Source organism: Serinus canaria, chromosome 4, assembly GCF_022539315.1.
Source record: "Serinus canaria isolate serCan28SL12 chromosome 4, serCan2020, whole genome shotgun sequence".
NCBI classification, from domain to species: Eukaryota; Metazoa; Chordata; class Aves; order Passeriformes; family Fringillidae; genus Serinus; species Serinus canaria.
In genome coordinates, this window is record NC_066317.1 from 51,428,573 (window position 1) to 51,453,156 (window position 24,584).

The window sequence follows — 24,584 nt, forward strand, 5'->3', positions numbered from 1 at the left end:
ACCTGTCTTTGTAGATTCTTGCTCATACTCAAAACAACTCAAACCAACGGGCCAGATCAACTTTTTGATTCATGATCCACGGAAGTGCAGCAGGAACCCATGAAAGTGAAGTTTAGGAAACCTGATCTGAGAAAAATATTCTTCTGAAGTTATTTACAAAATATAATTCTGAAGAATATGACTTCATTTCAGTTTCATTTCACCAAATTTTATATAGTTTATCTCTATGTAACTATGTTTCATGAAAGCCTGTTTTGATTCAAAACTGTCTAAGGTTAACAATTAAACCAGAAAAATTATGCTACTCATGGAGTGTTTTACATTTACTAAGTCATTGTTCTACCATAGGCTTATAAAGAGAGAGGAAGGAGGGGAAAAAAATAAAAGGAATTAAAAAGGTGCTGCCTCTTCAATGCATGCAGATGTTTTAGATCTACTTGATTTACTCAATTTGTTTTAAGAGTGAAAAGGAATCTTTGACTAAACTGTCATCTTTAAAGCATGGTGATATTTCATTTTTTCCCTTCTGCACTATTTAGATTGCTGGGAACTGAAATACTTCCAGCAGTCATTGTGTCCAATTTTTCAGTGCTGTCACTTCCTAGCAAATCTGCTTAAGCAAAACACTTATGTTACAAAACAGAGCAAATATATGATATAAAATACATTCCACATTTCTTTGCAGGACAACTGGTATTCAAACACAAAACAGAATGAATATGTAAACATCTGTAATCTGAGCCCTATAGGCTCTTTTAAACCATAAATCTGATTAATTTCCAAAGATGACAGAATTAGCTCACTTTTTTTTGGCTTCGTTGATTTTATTTTTTGTACAATAATTATAAACAAAGCTATAAAATAAAAAAATAATCAAAATGTTTTTTCCAAAGAAAACACTCCAGGTCACTAAAACAAAAAAAAAACCCACTTCATCTGAAAACCAGAAAGCAAGAATATGCTCAGTTTTAACCCTCTGTGATTCACATGCTCTTTTGGTCTGTATTTGATGCCCTTCAAGGCAACATAAAACTGGAACAACTTTACACTTAGGTGTCTTTAGCCTCCAATATAAAGACAAGAGCCATCACATGAAAAACATACAAATCCTTTATGCTGCTAAAAACTACACTAAAAATAAAGTTAAGATCTTTACCAGATTATCTTTTGCAGAAGAAAAACAAAATATATAAGAAACAAAACTAACAAAACACAGTATGAAGTGAAATGTTTCTTTTGAGAGCGAGTTTTAAACTCTAGATGCCAAGAAATTTCACAAATGAAAAACTGCAGAATGGTGGTGGCTCCTAAAACACAGTTAATATTAAATTTTCTTTTCAGAATTTTAAAAATATTATCTGATTTTATTAATTTAAATATACAAAAAATCTTATTAATGTTCAAACTTCATACATGAGGAACTGTGTGAGATTAGCATTACTCCTACTGCTTTAAAAAGCCTCTGATGTCACAGGAAAGTCAGTGCTTCTTACTCTGCACAGTTCAAATCCCAATACTCTGATGGCCCCTTAACACCAAATAAGTCACCCTTTAACACCACAGAATCAATACACTGGAATGTCATGGCACCCTGATGAGCCACAAAGACTCTGTATGCATTTATGAGACAAAGATTTTGTATTACTTCAGGGAAGAAATATGTCTAGTTAAAATCAATTTCAAGTTTCTTACTAAGGAAATAGTCCTAGGTAGACAAATTATTTTATTTGAATTTCACTCAATCAAACATGGGAAATAAACAAAGAAGTCAAAAGTCATTTAGGCATTCCTTTCTGAATAAGGACACTTGCATGTGCACACTGCTCTAAATTCTACTCCTCATTTTCAAGATTTTTTGACAGCTCTTTCCCACCCAGATCATCACCCACACAGACCTTGATGAAATCTTCTTGCAGGATAGGATAAAAATTATGACCTAAAATAAGAATTTTAGTAAAATCAAACAATAGTATCTCAAAACTTAGGTACAAAAAGCTACTCTAAAGCTTACTTCATCCATTTCCTCATGTTACCATCTAAATATTGAGACTTCTGCTTATAGTATAAGTAAGACAAGACAATTTCTTACTTTAAAAAAATGCTTTTGCAGCACATTACAAGGAACTGGAAACAAAGTTACTGACCTTTCTGACAGAAGTGGAAAATTGCAGATGAGACAAACCCATCAGCATCCTCTCATAATTATATCTTAAAAATACTTTCCAAATCTAAGACAAGAAGTGTTGATTATTTGTGTTCCACCCTTGGATAAGCAATACATACTGGACAATCTGAGATTACTTGGATGTTTAACAGAAAAAAACGTTTTAAAAACTTCTTCCTCAGCTGCTGTGCAGCTGGCAAGGTAAAGATTACTGACTTTCTTCAACCACTGGATTTTAAACCTAAGTACATTTGACACACACAGAAACACACACATGCACATCTGATTCCTGTATATCTCCAAGATCTTGTCAAAAACCAAAAATATATAATTTTCAGTACTCACATTTCTATTAAGGTACATTAACTACTTGAATTCATAAAATAAAGTCTTCCTAATCCATATGAAAATTAGTTATTTTCTCAGTTAAATAGCAAATGGCCAACATAGATGAGCAAATTCAAACTGGATTCTTATGAAATTTAGTGTTGCATTAATTCATTACAATATGCTTTACTATACAACAAAATGCTTCTTTAAAAATTGGATTCTTCAATACTTTTTGAAAATATGATTCTCCAACTGATTTATATATGTCAGATAATAAATGTATCTGTATTGAAGTTCTAATAAACATTTGCATGTAAAAAAGTACATGTAAAATATTTAATGTGTTTCTAAGGTAATAGCATAGGCCATGTTGCTGAGACATAAGAGAGAACTTTTTTCCTTCAAAGAAATATAAACTAAACCTCATTGCATCTTATGAGATTTTTCTTTGTACTGACAGAACATACTGGGATGGACTGATTGTGTGCCATTCTGTCAACCCAACTACTGGCTACCTTGCATAATCCTAACTAAATTGAGGGGATTATCAGTAGGGTTTTCCTTTAATACATTAGTGGCTATAAACACAAAAAACCCCAATTCTCAAAAGAGGCAATTCTTCAGCTTTGCTGTTTGAAACCACTGAATTCCATCTCAGAGGTGCTGTTCTCCTTTTCCCTCAATCAATGACATCTAGAACTGGCAAAGATTAAAAAACAAACAAACAAACAAGAAAAAAAAAACCACAAAAAAACCCCAAAATAACCAAAAGAAGAGCTGAATGTTGTTTCTAGATGCTGCAATAAAACCTGAAAATTTCAAATTACTTTGCAAATGTCCCACAGAATAATGGGTTTTACCTCTAAGTCATGCAAATTGTACACCGTGAAGAAAGAAAAAGGAAAGAAAAATATAAGAGGAAGATCCCTGAGAATATGAATATCCATGTTTTGTCTTTTGTGAAGCATTCCCCTTACAAGATTGTTACTATTGTTACTTCTCCTGGATGTTAATATTTTCTATGGCATCTCTCAGCAGCTCATAGGTATCCCTTAGCAGACATTGCTGTGCTTGACTGTAAGACTCGGGAGGGCTAGAGCACTTTTGCCAATTAGAAATAAGAAAGTTGTTTAATTAACACACCCTTTTCATTAATAGTTTAACCCAAAGCTGACAAAGAGCCTTTGTTTCAAACCAGGAACAAAGAAAGGAGCCCTAATTAAACACCCTGAAGTTTCTAAAGCGAGTCTATTTCAGTACCCAAGGGATTCTTTGAACTCCTCAAAAGACCTGTAAAGCCTTCCAAGAGCACTTGGAATTTCTTATAATTGTCCCACTCACTCTGGAAAAGAAACTCAAAACTTAACAAAACAAAACCAAAAAAAGCTACTAACAAAATATAAACCAACCAAAAAAACCAACCCAATGTGTAAATATCCTGGGAAATTCTGATGGTTTTGGTTTCAATGCTTTTGAACCAGATTAAAATAAAACTGATTTTGACTTCAGAGTGACACAACTGTAAACTCAAACCTGGAAAACTGTTCTCAATTCTGACCTGAATTCATGAGATCAGCGCTATGCAAGCCATTGTGAGAGCTAAAGTGATGCAGAAGAGGAGAGGAAAGGTGATTCTCTGCACTGGCACTAAGTACCTACCAGAGGGATAAACAGAAAAATCTGTTCTATGGCTGCAAACTTGTTACTTTCTACATTCTTTCAGACTTCCTCTGCATTTTATTGTACGTGTGTGATGAATACATTGTCTTAAAATCAATTGGCAAATCTAAGTAGCAAGCAAAAGTTTCCAACTGGATGTGGGTTTGAACAGAGATCTGCTGCAAGAAAAAGAGCAGCTTTCCTGATAGAAGAGATCTCTGCTTCAGCTCTCCACCTTTCTGCCTCCTCACAGATATATACACCCTCACCAGGAAAAGCAAAGCTGTTTATGAGGCAGCAGCTATCAGCTGCACTTTACAGCCAGGTCTAGTGAGGCCAAAGAGCACTGATTCTTTAATATTTGGGCTTCAACTTGCCCTGATCCAATAACTGCTGCATGAGCAATTCCTCTGCTCAGGAGCAACCAAGTGACAGACGGAGGTGCTAAGTGTCACAGAGTTAGACATTCATGCCCATGCATCAGACCTCTAAGGTGGACTGGCTATGAATGCAATGTGCTAAATGGAATGTGCTTTCAGGAAGCAGAAGCAGTATTACACTATTTTATTTTCCCTTATACCATTATACCTAGCTTCTAAATTTTCTAGAGTCCAACAGAATGACAATTCAAGAAAACACAAGACTTAGGAAATCTCTTAGATTTAAGGCTCAAAAATAACAGCCATCCAGACTTTCATCACCTATTTTTCTTTCTAAGAACATACTATTTCCTTACTATTTTCTATACATTTGTACATTTATTTCATTAGTAACCAGAAAATTAAGAAAACAATTATTTTTTCATTTAACCAAACCTAGCTACTTGCTTGTTCAAACATGGATTCAGATGTTAAATTCAAAATTTTTGTGATAGTGCCATGGAATTATCTTATAGATTCTGACAGATCCAAAGTTCTACAGGTTCATGCCTCATTATACCTCAACCAGCAACAGACCAAATCCTGTGTCCTGCTGTCACAGACAAATGAGAAATAAGCCAGTTTGCAGTACAAAAACTGAGCTACTCTTTTTGTGTACTAATGGATCAGAATATAGTTTACAAAATAGATTTTAAAATATTTGGTTTGAAAATCTTGTTTGTAAATACATTATTAAATGCATGTAGGAGTATTTATTTATCTTTTCTTTTCCAGCATTAGTATTTTGGAAAAAACCTGTTGATAATATCAGTGACAGTATTTCAGTTCAGTGTTTCTAGACACAAAAAGTCTGCTACCTAGTACTGCCCATGTTAGGAAAAAAAAGCTCTAAGGAATCACGGTACTAAACCCACTGTCAACTACATTCAATCACAGTATGCCTCGAGATCTAAGAGGATACCAAAATCCACTGACCCAAAGATTTCACAGTTTCTTGTTTCATGATTCAGTGGAAAGGATATGAATGAACAAGTGAGAGAAGAACAAATAGAAGTGAATCAGGACATGCTCTGGAACTCTAACAGGCAGCTGGGCTCCAGCCAGGAGTCTGCACTTGCTTCTTTTTCTTCCCTAAGGAACAGTTCCAGCATACTGAACTGATTCTTCAACTAACAAAAAGAAGCAATTTTTGCATCCTCAGCCTGAAAATTTAAACTAGTCTCAGTTCCTTACAGAATAAACTTTAAAATCTAATCCCTATTTCAGGCTGTGCTCCAAAATCCTTTTCAAAAGAATGTTTTAAAATAAAATATATTAAACAGAAAATATTCACTGTGAGATTCCTTTCAATAAAATCTTATGCAGATGGGATACACAGCAGCTGACTGGTACAGCCCTCTGGAGTAAACATTTCTTCCTCCAACTCTGAATATTTTCCTTTTCTAATTCTCTCATCCCAACAATTAACCTGCATCTGATCTAGCCTGAAGGAGTTATCTTTGGAGGCACTAATCACCCACTGCTCTTCACTGATTGTAGTGAGAATTGTCTGTATTCATCTGCCTGAAAAGCAAGCTTTTAACGATCTAGCATAATGAAACTTAATTTTATAAACTATTTTTTCTAACTAGTAATTTTTAAATTTTAATTTAAATTCTATTTCTTCAATTATCTCACTTTTATTTTGAATTTTACGTTATGCTCAAATGAAAAAAAAATATGTAAATGGTGCCAATAGGCAAATAACTGCTTTCAAAATAGCTTTTCTTATGGTTTTTGAATTCCTTCTAGTTGTTGGTCATTTTATTGGAACTGCTCTCACTCATCTACAAACATTACACTTTAATAAAAGTATTAAAGGAGTTGTCCAATCAAATAGAGTAAAAATAAAGGTAATTATTACATGGACTCACATAAATCTGAGGAATAAGGTAGAAAAACTAAATGAAAATTATCATTGCTAAAAATATGAAGAAATCTTTGTGTATTTTCTTCTTAATGAAACAATGTCTGTTTTTCTTATTTCTTTGAACAAACCTAAGACATGTTGTTTTAGTTGAGCATTAAATACAAAATATAGAAGCATAGTTGTATATATTCCAAGAATAACAAAAAAGTACAGGAACACCTCTATGCAACATTTTTGAAAGCTGCTTTTAAATCAAATTTTATTAATGGAACTTAAAAATCAAGCATATTAAATGAAAAATTTTTCTACCATTGAACCTAAAAATCAAAGCCATGCTTTTCCAAAGGTTAATATCATTTTGGAAAAGAAAAAAAATCTATTTTGAAAACTACTTTTCAAACACATGCCCACATGAATTAAGACCTCATTTTGGCAAAGGGTTCAGCTGACACATAAGAGCTACAATCACATATGTATGTACCCACAAGACTGAGATATCTCCACAGTATGATTCTCTTCTCTCTTCAAACAGATATTACTTTCCTTTTTCTTTCTATGAATAGCTTTGTAAAGTATTCTCAGTCAGATTTTTCTCCTTTGGCCACTTCCTGCTCAAAAGAGTTTTAAAGAATAACAAAGGCTGACAATGGAATAAATGGCAAAGCAAATATGTGTGGAAACCAAACAGCAAAACTCTTTCTTGTTTCCTTTTTCTCTATCAGCTAAGAATGGTACAAATTGTAAATGCATCATCATCCTTCTCTGAAGCCAATGAAAATATTCTGAAAGGAAGGAGAGGAAAAATAACAAACAAAATATAATGACTGCTTTAGGAATTGCAACAGAGTCACAAAGCCCATGAGCATAACCCATGAACAAATAAATCTATTCTTGGTAGCTTCCATTACAAGAAGTCAAACTTGAAAGGAAACCATGCATTAACCAAGGTAATAGCAATGACATCAAGAAGAAACTAAATTGCTACAGCTGATTTACCTCACTCCTGGTTTGCTAACTTTAGAAGAGCAGCAGTGCAGATGGATTTAATTAGTAAGTCCAGACCACTGGATTAATGGCTGATGCACAAAATGAACTACCAGCTATTATATACAGAGTTATTATTTCAACATTAGAAGAACTCAAATTAACTCCTGCAAACAAACAAACAAATAAAAGAAGAGTTTGAAGCAGCAGGAAAGCTGCTGGACTAATAATCAATGATGACTGAACTAATAATCAATAAAAACAGAGTTCATAGAAGTAGCAAGTATTTTAGCCTATAGGATCAGGCCAGTCTCTGTGACGGCCAAGCTCGGCAGCAGTTCCATAGTTTTCTCCATGATTTGGATGTAGGTTTAGGCTGCAGGGCCCAGGGAGATTGGATTGTATAGGTAACAGAACTGGCTTAGTTCCAGTTTTAACCAACTGATCAGCAGTGTCCCCACTTAGGGTATGACAATAAGATAACCAATGTATTCAGTAGCTAATAATTGTGTCAGGTATTTAGTGTGTTTTTAAACCATACTCTTTTAAATTTAATACACACATTTTTTCAAAGAATATTCTGATTTTCACTTGATTAGAAGTGAAAATACAAAATACAAAGCTCTGACATTCTTTTCTAGAGGGGTTCTGATTTTCATTTTCTAGGAGTTGTACTAGCTTATTTTGGTTAACGGTCATTCTTTGTACATAGGTGAGTTTATCCAAAGACCATCTGATCTAAAGCCAGAATTGAAAGAATCTTAAGGGACTGAAAGATTATATAGACTAGAGGTTCAATATTAACTTGCCCAGATGAAATGACCACAGTATTGGTGTTCTCCATGGCACTGATATTCAGTTAGTTGAAAAAAAATGCCATTAGTTTTCGTATTTTGCTGGCAGGAAAATGTGAAACTGCAAATGAGATGCTATAGGAATATTTCTTGCATTTGGCTCAATATTTCTTTAATCTTGAATAATGTTATACTCCTGGACACTGTGGATGACCCAAAACAGGGAAAGGCTTGGAACACCAGGAAGAAAGCAGGATTTGAATTCAAACGACCTTGACAAATCCACAGACTGACTCTGTAGTAGAACTGTAACACTGAAAAAAGGTTAAAAAAATCACAAAAACATAACAAATTACATTTTACACTGCCTCACAGACAGGAGTTATTCCAAAGGAACAAACAATAGACCAGAATGACAATTAAAATTAAGCCAAGATGTGTAGTAGAGTCATACTGGGAATTCAGGAAAAGGAATGGTAGTACTTAGGACACTGAGAAACCCATTTTCTATTCAGAAATTATAAGACTTCAGTTATAATAAAAAGCATTGCTCAGCACCAGAATTTTTCTGACTGTATTGCATCTGATTTCAGATATACTGACAGGTAAGAAAGAACTCGGAGGACAGCAACAGATAGAAGCTTATGAAACATAAACTGTCTTTCTTTATGTAACCTTATCAACACCCAACAAAACACTAATAAGATTCTCCAAATTGTTAAAAAGGACAATGAAGAAATTTTTTCTGTGTACTCTAAGGAAAGGTAAAAAACTACCTTACCATGGTTTCTACATTACCATTTCAAAATGCTGATTTAGGCATTTATTGCCTTCTTCACACCCCATTCACTTACTCTCCTTTTTGTCTCCTGTTTGTTGACTGTTTCCTCTTTCTGACTTTTTTTTTTCCCTCTCAGTCAAATGTTTCCATTAAACACCTTTTGTTTGTTGTAAGAACTTAAAGAATATTTAAAAAAGAAAAAACAGAAGTGACCTCCAGATATGAAGAAGGCTTGAGCAGCTCAGGGACAGAGGTGAAGTACTCTCAAGCAGAACAAAAAAATCACAACAGCAGTAGAAAAGCTTTTAAGAAAAAAAAAAATAGCCATAAATTCTATAAATTCTATTACACTGCCAGTGTATGTCCCTTTTCTTAAAGGTTTTGAAGAATTTAGATGCAAGATGTCTAACACTACACCACTCATGCTTCTGCAAGCTTTGTACCCTTGGACAAAAATGTCTAAAAACTAAAATGCTAGGTAGCATCAGAGTTTCCTGTGTCTCTCCTGTTCATCCTGAGTTTCTAAGTTTGTGGCAAAAGCAAAGTAGAAAAGTATTTAAAGCAGCATCCATTACCTTATATCAAATTTATAAAACAGTAGAGCTAAAACACTTAACAAAGAAACATTTTTGAGGGAAATCAAATGTAAAAATATATCATTCAGCATGTGTTTAATATATATTTCACTAGCCTTTCCCCCTTGTTCCTTTTAGGTAGTGTAATCATAAATAGAATGGATTTTTATGGCTTCTCATTTGTGAGTTTCATAAAGCTACTGGTTTAATAGATAAACCTCTCACAGGTAATAGTTACAGCCTGGGGGAAAACAGTCCAACTATGTATTTTGTATAACTGCCATTTCAATATAAATCTCAATTTACTCTGGCATTCCTGTGATTTGCTACCATGATCTTCAGCCAGGTATTATCCTTGAAAATCTATTCCACAAATTTATCCAGTGTTCATAAAATGCCATTGAGGAACATTTGAAAAAACAAAAAGGTCTTTCACATCCCTCCTCCAAGAAGCCTAACTGGATTACTTCTACAATTAGAGGACTCAAAATAAAAAAGGATAAACTTCCAAAAACAGGTACTGCAGTCTCTATACAACTCTGTAAAACAAGCAATCTCAACACTTTCAAATTTCTCAGAACTATTTAAAAAAAAAAACCAAAACGAACATTTAGAGGTTAAAATCCAGTCCCTTATTTCCTTCCTTTTTTCCTCAGAACACCATTTCTACATTTCTGTGTACTTTGAAATCTCTACCACAGGATGACAATTAAACATGCTGTTCTGGGCCAGGAGGTTACTGCCCCATGTTTTTACCAGCTGCTTCTCCTGACTCTTTCCTGTTGGAGGTAAGAAACTCCTCACATCTGACAGGAGAACCGTATGTGCACTTCTCAACTCAGTTCAGTCAAAATGGTTTCCTTTACAAAAAAAACAAAAAAAAATTTCCCAAAATGAATAAACAAACAAAAAACCACAAACAAACAAACAAAAACAATAAAACAAACAAAAATATCTGCTTAGGATGTGTTTAAGTGGAATTGCTTGTCTGAATGAGTCCTAAAGGCAGTTTATCCTTAAAGTTCAGAAATCAAAGCCTCTGTTCACAATCACAAGCAATAATAATCAATTTACTCTTCTCAAATGGTTTCCAAGGCTCATTCTTTAATGCTCAGGGGCTAAAATCTGGAACATTTGATGGTAAACAAATTGTTCCTTTTCTACTAGCTCAAATATTGACATACTTTGCAACATATCATGCTGTCTTATGCAGTTAGCTTCATCTATGATTGTAGGCAGCGTTGTGACATATTAGGATATCACCATGTTGCCTATCCAGATGAGTGTATATATACCATGCTTTTAGATCTTCTTCATTATTCTTCTGAATGATTGTAACATATTTCTCCATCCAACTGTAGGTTATCCAGAAGCCTTCAGGAACTCTGTTATAAAAGATTCTATGACAATGTTTGATACAAATTGACATTTGATGTAACATCAAAAATAACTACTTACAGATGTTATTCAGCATAACAGAGCAGCTAACAGCATGGAGTAAATGTGAAAAAATGCACTTGAAGTCAATCCAAATAAAACCAGTTTGATAAATATCTTTTCTGCTCTAAGTAGTATATGTAATTATGAACAATCTGTCCTGAGTTCATGAGAATTTATAAATAGGTGCTTATCCAGATGACTTTCAGGTCAATGGTAAGATTTCCAATGGTTTTGCAATTCCAACTACTTTAGGTCCTGAGACAGAATCACCAATTTCTGTCTGATCCTCTGTGCTGCCTCATTACACAAGCCAAAACAATGAATTTCAGCCAATTATTTTACTGCTTTGAAAAGGTGAATTTTTATTACTATTATGATGAAATTATCACTAAGATTAGTAACTTGAGGAATAAATGACAGAAAATCAAAGCTCACCTAACTCCTTAGGAAAAAATCTTAGAATATGAGGTAATTAAGTAATTAGGTGGCTGTGTGGCATCTGTCTGAGACTGACTTATTTTTCTTTCTCTTTTCTTTCTCTTTTCTATTTTTCACAACAGCAGCTTATGGTATCGTGTTTCAGATTTGTGACTGAAATGATGTTGGTAGCACACCAGTCTTTTGTCTGTTGGTGAGCAGAGGTTGTGCAGAATTGAGTTTTACTTTTCCCCCTCTCTGCCAGCAAGTAGGCCTGGGGTGAGCAAGAAACTGGGAGGAAACACAGCCAGGACAGCTGACAAAATTGACCAACAGCAATATCCCATGTCTCATGATGCCATGCTCAGCAAGAAAAGCCCAGGGAAAGAAGAAGAAAAGGGGGAAGTTTGGGGTTATGGCATTTGGTTTCCCAAGAAACCACTACTTGTGATGAAGGCATGCCTTTTGAGGAAGTTACTAAACACCTGTCTGCCAATGCAAGTAGTGAATGAATTCCGTATTTCACTTTGCTTGTGTGCCCAGACTTCACTTCACCTACAAAACTGCCTTTATCACAATCTTGAAGTCTTCTTGTATTCCTTTTATTTTCTTCCCCTCCACGGAGAGGAGAGTGAGCAAGCAGCTTTGGGGGTGATTAGCTGCTGGCTGGGGTCATACTGCAACAATGGCAATTTATAGTAATTTACTATAACTAAACAAAAATCAATGAATGTTAAAGATGTAAACCTCATAAGATCTACAGCATTACTGGAAATTTATCAGTGTGTGATACTTGATACTTGCAATATCAGTGTGTAATACTTGTCTTTTTAAATCTAATATAATTTCCAGGAGGGCAATATGTGATCTTAACTTTTTCAGTCAAAAATACCCTGATTTTGTCAAGACTTTTGTTCATAATAAAGGTTCTTACATTGCATGACAATGTCTTTCCTGTTAAAAGCTTGTAATGCAATGCATTATGAATAACTCTGACAAAAAGAAAACCTCTTAGATTTCAAGCAATTTGAAATAAAATATATTTTCCCATTAAAAAAAGAAAAAAAAAGAAATCAAGCGATACATTTGGGCTTCTATCATATTGCAGTTGGCTTGTTACAGACAATTTCCCAGCTATTTGATGGATGACTTGTGTGTGTACAGCAGCCTGTCCCATATAAGGGAAAAGGGATTTCAGGACGTATTCTAATGAACCATGTTAAAGGTTAGTAGCTCATACACACCTGATACTTTTTTTTCAAGCATTGCCAACTGTTTTCATCAATCCCAAGCACATAAGTGGATAATAAAGATTGATTGAAGCCAGAAGTATTTGAATTTGAGCATCACGGGGTTTGGAATGGCATAGCACAATAGTCTCACTGAACTGCTTTATGCAGCTAAAATTACCCATATTTCGTGTACTGCTCTTGTAAGTTTTATCCATTATGAGGCTGAAATAGGAATTTTATCTATTTCTCATATAATCCTCAATGTATTTTGGTTTCTAAAAACTTTCATACTTGGGCAGATTTTTTTCCCCCCTAATTTGCTCCCGCCATCTAGGAATTATCTGAGTGTGAAAGAATGATATTTAAGTGGGCTTTTTCCTCTTAAAAATGATTTAATACTTCTTTCCTTAGGTATTTAAGCATGCATCAGACCCTGATATTAGCAGTTGTACTATATTTTTCTACTGATAGTAGCCATTTCAGAGCTTTTACCTCTGCTTTAACCCTAATGCATTTTTATTAGCTTATTGCAATGGGAAATTCCAATTGTGCCTCAAGCACTGAACAAGAACCTGTCATAACATTGCATTGTAAGAATTTCCTGAGGTTCACTCAATACCACCGACGCCTGCTGATAACTACTTACACTCTATTCAGGGACTGCTCTCAGCATCTTGTGGTACCCATGGCCATCCTGAGATAATGTATTTCCCAATGACAGGAATTTAAGTTCCTACACAACTGTAGGGATTTCATTTTTAGTGTTGAGAGAATGTTTCAATTGCCACTTTGCAGGAAAAGATGTAAAAGTATCACGGGACATATTCTACTTTCAGTTATATAAATGTAAATTTAGAATATTTTTTCTAGTGTGCTTTTATACCTAAGCTGAAATGAGAATTAGAGTTCGTAGTTCCAATATTCCTACAAAAAGCAGTTTCAAGTGGTTAGTAGGAAGTGCTGTGGGCATTATTTTTCCCATGAGATTTTATTTAATAGTCATATATTGGAAAGAGCAAAAGAACCCTGATTCTGTAGAGCACTGTAATCAGAGTAGCAAGGCTGATATTTATATTAGAAAGATTTATTTAAAAAAAACCCAAAAAAACAAAATCAACATTTTTTAAGCTTTTAAAAGAGGCTCAAAAAACCAAATTAAACTTACTTAAGAATAATAATATTATAGGAGTTTTTTTGGCTTTACTTTTCTCCTTTGTTCTTGTTTTCACTGTTTCTTTAAACTGAGATCTGAAGTCAAAAACAATGATCCTACAAGTAATAGTCTGCACAAAATCCCAAGCCTGATGTTTATGAGTCATTTTTCTAAGTGCATGCAAAAAATATATCACATTAAAAAAATATGTGTGAATGCAGATACTTAAAAGTCTACTTGATCTTTTAAGTCTATCTATATTCAGTCATCATGTGAAACTTCATTTTCCATATGGAAATTTAGTTATACATAAGCATCTTGGCATGTAGCTGCAATACAAAATTGTTCTTTCATTTTTAAGGGAGTCCATTACTGCAATAAACTAAAAGCTTTCTGAGAGGACAGCAAAGTATTATTTTTAGTAGTAAATTGTGCAGGGTCATGGCACATTCTCATTTTCTGATAAGTGAGCCTCCATAGCACTAAATTATCTGCATGACCTTTAGCACAATTTTGGTTGATGCCAACCAGCACTTGGTCCCCAAGAGTGCTTAGCCACAGTTCAGCAGACACCACTGCCCAGGAATCATTCCCAACCCACAGCTGGAACCCAGTCATTCTGTTCTGAAGCGTAAGAGAAACGTCGTAGCTAGTCTGACAAAGAACAGGCATGATCCTATGAATTAAATTATGTTAGTTAAACATTTTTTGGCATAAAAATGCAATAAGCTCAAAAAAATGTTCTGGGATAAGGTTTTAAAATGTCTGCAGCAACCGTAGCTGCGTTAGCTCCCTGCCTAGTACCTGGGGATAAAAGCAGGAAGTTGACATTGCTGTATTTCATCAGTGTACCTGAGTATTTAGGTAAAAATGTGATCTGTATTTTTCCTTAAAATACTGGTTTATGCCACAGTTCATATGCATAGAGAGAAAAAAGTCAAAGCCCAGCATACAAGGTCAACTTTTAAGAAAGAAATGGAAACAAATTACATATATCACTGGTTACTTTAAAAGAAAGCAAAATCTCTACCTTTCTTCTACCAAGATAGTATCAAAATAAAATTCTACAGTGATATTACACTGCAGGGTACTCCACAGAACACATAAGGAAGATTGTCCTCAAGTAGGTCTCATGAGAGGATAAATACTGAAACTGCAATGAGTAATAGGCTAACTTCTCTGGCATCCTCTGGGAATGTGATAACTTGGAAGAGACTGTGCTGACATTTGTAACTGCTTATCACAGATACTCTATTAGCTGTTCTCTTCTACTGGACTTTGCCTGCTGGGATTACAGGAGAAGAATGGGATACTCCTGAGTATATCACAGAGAATTTCGATCACTTCCGAAAGCCAGCAGGCAGACGCTTACACAAGGTGCTTGGTCCCTGATCACTCTCACAGCAGGTGAATGAAACACTTACAGAATTATAGAACTTGCCAGAGTGTTTCCTTAGGTGGATCCATAGGAATTTTTATGTTCAAAATTTTTAAATGGTCAGAGAAATATCAAAAAACAACTTTTCATTTGCTGCTAGAAATGTAATGAGTTATTTCAATGCATTGCACTAAGACTACCATCAACCAATGAAACACAGCAGTGATCAACTACTGCATAAAATTGTAGCAGTATACTCTGGTACATCAAGTTTCTTAAAACAAAACAAAACCCACAAATTTAAAGAAAATCCAAACAGGAAGTAGCGTCTCTGGTGATCAATTAACATCAAGCTTCTAATTTTGAGCAGGGCCTGTATTAGCACATAAATTTACACACACACACACAGTGTTTATAAAATTTCTTCATAAAATGTGACATAACACATTTTATGTGTGACATTTTATACTCTGAATGTTCATTCCTATAAAATATTATTGTATAAGTGAAGCTGAATACAACTGTAAAAACACTTGTACTACAAATCCATTCAAGTTCCTACTCTCTCTCTTCTGAGATATCTCTCATGCCTCTTTTTAACGCAGATGACTTTGTTGTTTACATCATTTGAGTACTCTTCTTTAAAATAACACATTTTGCATGAATGCCATGTTTGATTAAAAAAATTAAGCTTTAAATGTCAAAATTATTATATCTGTGTAAATATAAAACTAATGCACTTCTAATACATATGGTCATAATTTTTTTCTTGTAAATTATCCACTGCATGAGATGAAAGGTTATACTAAAATAAATGCAAACTAGCTTATATACATGTGGAGGTGCTAAGTCTCAAAAGTTCCTTAATCTGTTAGCTAATGGAAAAAATCCAGGGTAATAATTTGTAAAAAATATACTTTTTCCATTTTCTCATTTAATTAATAAAGTTATTGCCATAATTAATGTTTGATATGATTAAATTTATTTATTCATAATTCTATTTTATATATAATTAATACCTTGTCATGCAGAATATAATTTCTCATTGCATAATAAGAATTAATTCTATAAAGTAAACAAAATTATTTAATTGCATCAGAAGTGCCAAACAAAAATCACCTTTTGATTATTATAGGACAAAACATTAAATAGTGAAAACCAGGGGTTTAGGTTCTGAAAATAACTCTATTGATTTAACAGTAAGTCTGAGAATAAACAGCGCATAAAAATATCAACCTGAGGTCTTGTAAACACAATATTCATCAGAGTGGGACTGGGCCTTTTATTTTTTTCTGTGTGTTTCAAATATGAACTCTGTTTCTTTGTTTTTAAAACTGGGATATAGAAATACTAAGCCACTGATACATGGGTGTTTCTTTTCAAAATAAGCACAGTTCAAGATCAGAGAAAGGGATAGAAAATATCTCTTCAAATTCATATCTCTTTGAAAATCATCATCTTCACTTTACAGGTCACCTCCCCCCAGTCTGAATGATAAAACTATTCCATATCAGCAATGCACTGCTTCCCAAGTGGTCTTTTGCTAGAGCAGAAATCTGCATTGAGGCAATAGCTTGGATCCTCAATGACTTCTCCAAAATCCACTAAACCAGGGACTAATAACAGAAGAGTGATGACACTTCTGATTATGGGCTCAGTCTGGCTCTTTATCTGTTTTATGTCTATATATATGGCAAATCCAGGAGAACAGGAACCAAGATGTGGCCTTACAAATTTTTTATAGTGATTGACATTAACTTTCTGTAATGTTAGAGAAACCAGTACAGGAAGGAGTTACACAGTTTATAAAATTCTTTTTTTCAGTCTGAGTTGTACAGACCCTTAAAAATTCACAAACTAGGCCTAAAACATTTGTGAAAGCTGACCAATAAGAGGAACTTGATTTGTGTAGTAAAACCATGTCCGTGTGCTGAATGCATTTGAAGAAAAAAGGTTATTAAAATTAAAATTGATTATTCAAAATCCAGGCAACCTATATATTATGTTGTTTGGGCACAAAGAGTCTATAGGTCATGTATAATCAGTTATAATATAACAACCACATCCTGGTTTCCTGCATTAAGTTATGTGAAACAAAGTGGTTACACAATCCATTAGAAGAACCCATGGTACTGAGTTCCTGCTCCTTTTCTCAGATACTGCAAGAGTCTGTAAGGATCTCTGTCACAGCACCTTATTCTTCACAAAGACATATCCACTGACAGACCATGTAGCCCTCATCTGCAGCTAGGCAGGCACCCCTCAAGGACATACAAATCCATCCTAGTTGGATGGATCTCTCTGAACCATCTCAGCTAAAATTCCTGGCACACCTGTCTGTTCAGCCACTATATTCCTTTGTGCAAATATTTCCAAGTTCATTTGTGGCATTTTCCCTCCTAGGGAAAAAAAAACATAAAACCACATACTTTTCATCTTCTCACTTGAATCTCCTTGATCTGCCTCACGATTTTTTCTATCTGATAAACATCAGCTTTTTCTCAGCAAAGAGAAAGCAGAATATAACTTTGAACATACAGACATAGATTTTGGAAATCTATTAATCTGACATTCAGAACACTGTAGTTGTTCTGTTTTCAAGCCGAAGACTTTGTTTGTTAAAACAACTGAATTACTACTTTTACTTTACATTGTATTTCTACAAGTATGTTATCTGTTTTAAGGGTAAAGAAAGATCAGTGGCAGAAACAGTTTTTATAAAGTCACCATTTAAAGACCACTGAAGAAATTGTGACAAAACCCTACACTGAGTTATCACAAAGCCAGGATAGTATGATTTTTTCTAACAGAGAGTTGTCAGAAAGTTTTTTGTAAAAAATAGGGTTAATCTTGCAAACAATAAATTTATTTGTTTGAACTTCCTTAAATTACCTTTCGAATTTATTAGAGTTTGTGGTTGTTGTTATTATTAAGTTTTGGCTATGATCATTGCTAGTATTTCTAACTCATTTTTGTTTCCTCTTTTCTTCCTGAAGAGGTCCCACTTTGAGGACAATTTACCAAACCTGTTTCATAATTTTCAGCATCAACACTATGATGAAGAATAAAACAGTGCATTATTAAAATCTGATGTTCCTGCAATTCCAACAAAAAAAAAAACAAAACCTGTCTTTGGCACATTTATAGACAGCTTCTATGTCTGCATCATGATATAAATTTTATCTACCTGCTATTTTCTCTTGACTATTACAGTTCAAGCTGTATTTGTTAGATAAATGCCAAATAGAGGACAAAACATAAAACAGTTTAAGACACTGTGGCTGCTGTATGTTATCTTAGTTATTACTAAGGCTATAAATACTTTCTAGTATATCAGTTTACATATTCCTCATTTTGTAGGCTTAGATACACAGAGAACAGAATCCATCAATGTTATTTATGACATGTGATGAACACTACAAGTCTTTTTTTCTTTTTAATTAACTTTGATGTTTACTGACTATAAAATTTGCCTAGGGCAAGAGGACAAAGCAAAGCATCAAAATTCTCTGCAGATGTGAGGTGAAATTAAAGCATGCATATATCCTGGTGGTGATGAACTCACAGTCTCTTGTATCACCATCACATAAGTGCTTGCATTTCCATATTTTAAAATTTTTACTCAAAATAACTAAGGTAAACATCTAATTACAGTTTTTAGAAATAATGATATGACTGGTATTTTGAGAGAATATCTATAGAGTATCTGCATTTTGTGTTCTTTCCTAGTTCCCGCAGTCATTTTTCACATTTCCAAAAAATACATAGAGGCAGCAGGTGAGAGAGCAGAAGGATGCATAGCTACACTCCTTTAGCAGGCCTAGTCCCTGTGTTCTTATCCCCTGCTTCCACTACCAAATGCCTTTGTCTATGCCCCAACAGTCAAAACATACAGAAATACCTTAAAATATTTTTACTATAGGTCTGTGTCATCATTTGTGTGGGTGAAATATACCACCAAAAAAAAATCAAAACTTACACCTGCTTTTGAAAAATCACAGGTCAGCTGGAATGACAACCCAAATCAGTGACCTAGAAGCCACCTGAACATCTCTTCTCCTATGAACAATGGAGACACAGGTCCAGTAGACAGTACATAGCTAAAGTAAAGAGAATAACTTGACTCCTTAAGGCATCTATTCCTCTTCATGTGAATTGTCCCTAAATAAGTAACTTGGGCTAGGTGACCAGCAAGCTAAGGTGAGACAAATTGACCTAAGGGCCAAAGTATTCCTTTAAGTAACAAACTTTGAAAAATATGTCCTTCACTAACATTGCCATTTGCACCTCATTCTTCCCAGGAGAACTCAGTCCGATATACATATAGGAACATAACAACAGTTTTGTTGCCTGAGATACTTCCATAGAAATTCGTTCAAGGTAATTCTATCACAGTTATTTTAATTTTTCAAGGGAACACAGAGTTAGAGTAATACAGGGAAACCCCTCTACAGTCAACGTGTATGAAGTTAAGCTCATTTCAATAGTGCTAAATAAGGCCAGTATGTTTTAATATTCTAATATTAGGATAAAATATCTACTATATTCCAAAAATTAAACACAAAGGGAACATACACAGAATGTAGAGATCCATTATCCTGTTATCAACATCAGTAAATAGGGATTTAATTCTTATATATGTACTACAATAAAGTAAAACGTGCAAGAAATTTAGTAAAACACTATGTTCTCAAGAGAACCTAATTTAAGCTCTTTTATGAAATCCATTACAATTCATACTTCAGTGTGTTGCAATCAATCTTAATAAACATATAGAAGATACATAATCTCATCACGGTAATTTCAAACTGTCCTACAAAAAGTGTCCCAACATTTCTAAGAGCTGAATACAGTAACCTTACAATTTGTGCTTGTTTGCACTTCCCTTAGGATTTATAACACAACCAGATCAGAGAGCCTGACACTCACAACATTTTGGTCTCTGACTTGCAGACTAGAACCCAGAGTGTGGACAAGATTCTGCATGCAACAAGAGCACTTGCTCATTTACTGACCTCTCTCCAAACTTGTAACATGATTACGTAGCAAAAAAAATGCTGTTATCTGCTTCCTATGGACAAGAAACCAAAAGGGTGATATTAAGGGCATGTCTAGAATAAGACAAAACTGAGCATATGTTAAAGGATATTTATGACAGCACACTGTTAACAAGGTTCTGTATTTCTCACATGGATTCTTTCTCATGCAGATTCTTCCTCTGATGAGAAGAGGATGAAAATATTTGATTTAAAAAAAAAATTTAAAAATTTAACTCCCTGCACTCCCTGGATGTGATTTCATTATTTTACAGTTATATTAATGCATTTATCTGCCAGTCATCATGAAACATCTACTGTTTAGAACTACTCTAAGACTTTGAACAAATTTGAGCCCAGGGCATAGAAAGAGTGTGCTAATACTGCATCATGCAGTACTACATCATGTATTAATGTAATGAACTAAATTGTATTACTGCATATTATGCACCGTGGATGGTAGTTCCCAATGATTTTTATTACCTCTGCTCCATGCTTTAGATGCTGAATATTTATTCAGCTTAAACTCTAATAATAGGTCATCAGAGTGTTTCTATTACTTTGTCTGTACCTCTCTTTTATTTCTATGACTGTAAAATGCCAACATATAATTTAATAATGAACTGCCAAAAAGATAGGTAAATGTTTACCCAGAATTTTCCAGTCTGAATAGCTTTCTTTTAAATTCTCTTAGCCTCTTTTAAGACTGTGTGATAAACCCTTAAATTCTCTTAACCCACTCTAAGGCTGCGCTATAAACCATGAATCTATTCATAGCTTGGATCATTAATGAGTAAGTATATTCCTTCCTTTAAAAAGAACTGGCAAAGGCGTAACATTGCCTCATTTTCCCCCTTCACTGTCAATTACACACAAAGTCACAGAATAAGCTTCTCACAAATCAGGCTTCCTAGCTCTTGAATTATGGAAAAGTAGAGAACATGGGCACTATTTCATTTGTGCTCAAAATACTTAAGCCTCTTTTGGAAAGAAAAGGTTTCATGAAAGACAGAGGATTAGTCATAAAACCGACATTGTCTCTGTTTATTCTCTTCAGCATGGGTCAGCCATAGGTGTTTGCCAGACTGACTGTGAATTTTACTAGGGACATTGATTCATGGAAACAGAAATCAGCCTGAGTTGGGGAACATTTTTGCAGGTTTTGGTTGATTTGGGATATTTTTGGTGTTTGTTTTGCTGGGGTTTTTGGTACATGGATTTCTTTTTCAATTTTGATTTTTTTGTTGTTATTCCTTTGGTTTTATTATAACAGAAAGAAATCCCCTCTTCAGGAAAACAGTATCCAAGTCATACAGATGTGCTGTTATTCCATGGGACAGGGAAAGTCTGTCAATGAAGATTTTTACTGTCTTCACTGTATTACCTTTCATCATATATGCTCAGATCTTCAAATATTTAAGGTTTTAGAATAGGATTTAATTATTGAAAATAAAGAACATCAAACAAACACAAAAACACCAAGTAAACCCTAACAGTAACATACTTCTAGATCAACAACACTTTCTGTAATCCAGCAGAAGGAACAAAATTAATATAATATTGTCTCCACATTTTCATGACGTTTGATCTCTTATTGCAGTGTCTGACTCTTACAGTATTAGAAAAATAAACTGGTTTGGTGGGAAGAACAGAGACTAAAATGAAAATCCAAAAATCTTCAGACTTATACTGGGAAGATAAGACTATAAAAGCAGAGCACAAAGCTGGGATGAGAAGACAGACTAGTATAGGAGTCCATGATATGTTATATGTGAGTGAAATTCTCATATATGTCAGCATATGTATTCTACCGCCTCCTCAATAAAGGTTCTCTGTCCAAAACATCAAACAATTTTACAGATATATTTATTTAGTTCTCAAAATAGCTTTCCATAAAGCCAACATATAAATAATTTTTTTAAGGTTCATTAGGTTGATTTTTTAAAACCAGAATCTTCATATGTAACAAAAGAAAAACTGGGAAAAAAGATTTTGAAAGCAAGTTTTCCATCACAAGTTCTCTTTATTTTTTTCCTGTATGTCTTTGCAGTAGTTACCTAGTCTATGCTTCCTGTAAAGTCTCTTAAAAATCTTTACTAATATAAGTACAGGAAAAATAAGTAGGCAGTCTTACAAATATTGAAAGATTAAATATTCCTATCTATCTGCCCCAGTGTGTTAAAAGTGCACTGCTTTTGATGAAGATGATGAGGAAGGTAGAGAGTAAAAGTTTTACTTGACAAAGTTATACACAAATATTAATTAATGGAAGACCTTCGCAGAATCTAGAGCGTTGCATGATTAAAAACTAGATTTTCTTAATTACGCAGAAAATTCTAGAGTTAGAGAAAAATAAAAATGACAGAATTCCAACTGTTCTCCTTTTCTATGAGAAAAGTCTTGCTCAAATGCTAGGCCTTTTTTTTTGGCAGAAGAAATGCCTACAGATTCATGTTACAGGAAAAAAAGAAAATCTGGATTTCCTTTTCTCATGATATCTTTCCTTTTCTTCCGCCAGATTATAGGCTTACAACGCCTTATACATGGGATCTACACTACAACCTATCATAAATGTACCTCACTCAGTAGCCAGATTGTCTAATTACTGAGCCAGAAACTCAGTGAGAACATATGCCTCCTGGATTTGCAATTTTTTCTTATTAATCTTGCAATGAACTGTAAACTGTTGATTGTATCCTATAACACCAGCCTTGTAAATAATCAAACTGTCTTCTCTAAAGGTTTTATAAAAGTTGGAAGTGAATCTCGATTATGTTGAAAATAGGAAAGACAGCAAAATGTTTTCTTCAGAGATTCAAGGACTCTGAGACATGCCCTTGGTCCAGATTAGCATGGCTTTGATGATGTTCTGAAAATGTGAAAAAAATTACCAGCTCAGTGAGGATTTCTGAAAGGCTGAAGATTAATTCCCTAGAATGATAAAGATTAAAAAAAATGAAGTACTGACATTTCTAGACATGTTCTTACTCAATTGCTTCCCTTATTCCAGACTTTCTACTGTATAGTTGAGGATTTCTTTTCTCTGTTATCACCTTGAAAATTGAGCATAAATATTACAGATTAAGTATTTGGATTCTAATTTCTAATTTCTTACAGTATACAACTTCAGAATGCTGTCCAATTTTTGATGAAATTCCTGTTTCTATCCATAATCCAAAAATGTGGTTTCTGATTTGAAACACTCCTATTACCTGTGAATGGTGCAATCTCAAAATGGGAGATACCACATTTTGATTTACAAAGAAGTAGTCAGGGAGTATACTTTTAAACAAACTTGCAATTAAGACTTCAAGTGCTAGGTTCCTTTTAAAAACTGTTTTAAAGCACTCTTGAAAGTCTGAAGAGTCCTTCTGACTTTTATTAATGCCAAACTTGCTCTAGTATTTGCTGACCTTTCTTAAAGGACCTTTCTCTGTGTGATTACATGATATATATACAACAACATTCTGCACAAAACTCCTAGATTCCCTCAGTGCACATGTTAAGCAATTCACTAATGTTGGGAAGAGCTACACATTTCATTATGCACAAAGAAACCTTCTCAAGCATACTCATGTTAGTATTGAATTCTAATTGAAAAAGATCATTAGCAGTAATAGAAAAATGTTCACTATTTTAACCTTCAGTAAAGGCGAGATGCATTTTATGACTTCAGGTTTAGGGGCATTTTCTGACCATCTCTTACACTGAATTTATCAAGCTCACAGTGATAAATGCATGTTGTCATAATCCTTCACTGTCACTGTGTACTGCTGCCCTAACAGCATCCACTCTTGTAAAACAGAACTGCAATCAAAAAGTTCAAAATTAATAGCTGTGAAATCTCAAGCACTCATAAGCATGTGTTTTTATCACTTCCATGCTCTGCAGATCGGGTACTCTTGTTATTTATTATTTGTGACAGTGAACAATTCCCACTTGCTTTAGAGAAAAAAGTGAGGAGCTGTTTGCATAACTAGCAAGGTGAAAAGAAAGATTTGAAACTGGTTGAATCATTTCACAAGAACAATGTACACAGCCCAGAAGACAGTTTTCTTCCAGAACACTATAATGTGCCGACTGCAAGCAGTATTTGCTATTCCACCCTCTATGTTTAAAAGCAGCTTTTACAGTGTGATCTGAATTTGTGAAGCACCTGAAATGATGGAGCCTTGGTACAGTACTGATTCTGCTGTGTGTTTAATCACCCTCATCAACTTCACACTGGAAAAATGTGAATATTTATAATGTCTTAATGATGTAATCTGCACATCTGCTATATGCAGTTACTGTGTGATCTGCAGTTGATCCACAGAGAACTCTGGTATCCACACCCTTGACAGCTAGTTCAC

At 34.2% G+C, this 24,584-nt stretch overlaps 1 protein-coding gene across 7 annotated transcripts in view; it reads right to left on the bottom strand.

The window, feature by feature from the left end:
- Positions 1-24,584, bottom strand: part of PCDH7 (protocadherin 7) — a 266,879-nt gene that overhangs the window by 224,900 nt on the left and 17,395 nt on the right. Inside the window, exon 5 of one of the 7 annotated variants that reach the window (XM_050974235.1) lies at positions 8,430-10,436. The exons of the other annotated variants lie outside the window; for them this stretch is intronic. Coding sequence (XP_050830192.1) covers positions 10,410-10,436 — 27 coding nt within the window. The 3' untranslated portion in view covers positions 8,430-10,409. Of the gene's footprint in view, positions 1-8,429; positions 10,437-24,584 lie in introns of those variants that run through there. 7 annotated transcript variants of the gene reach the window in all.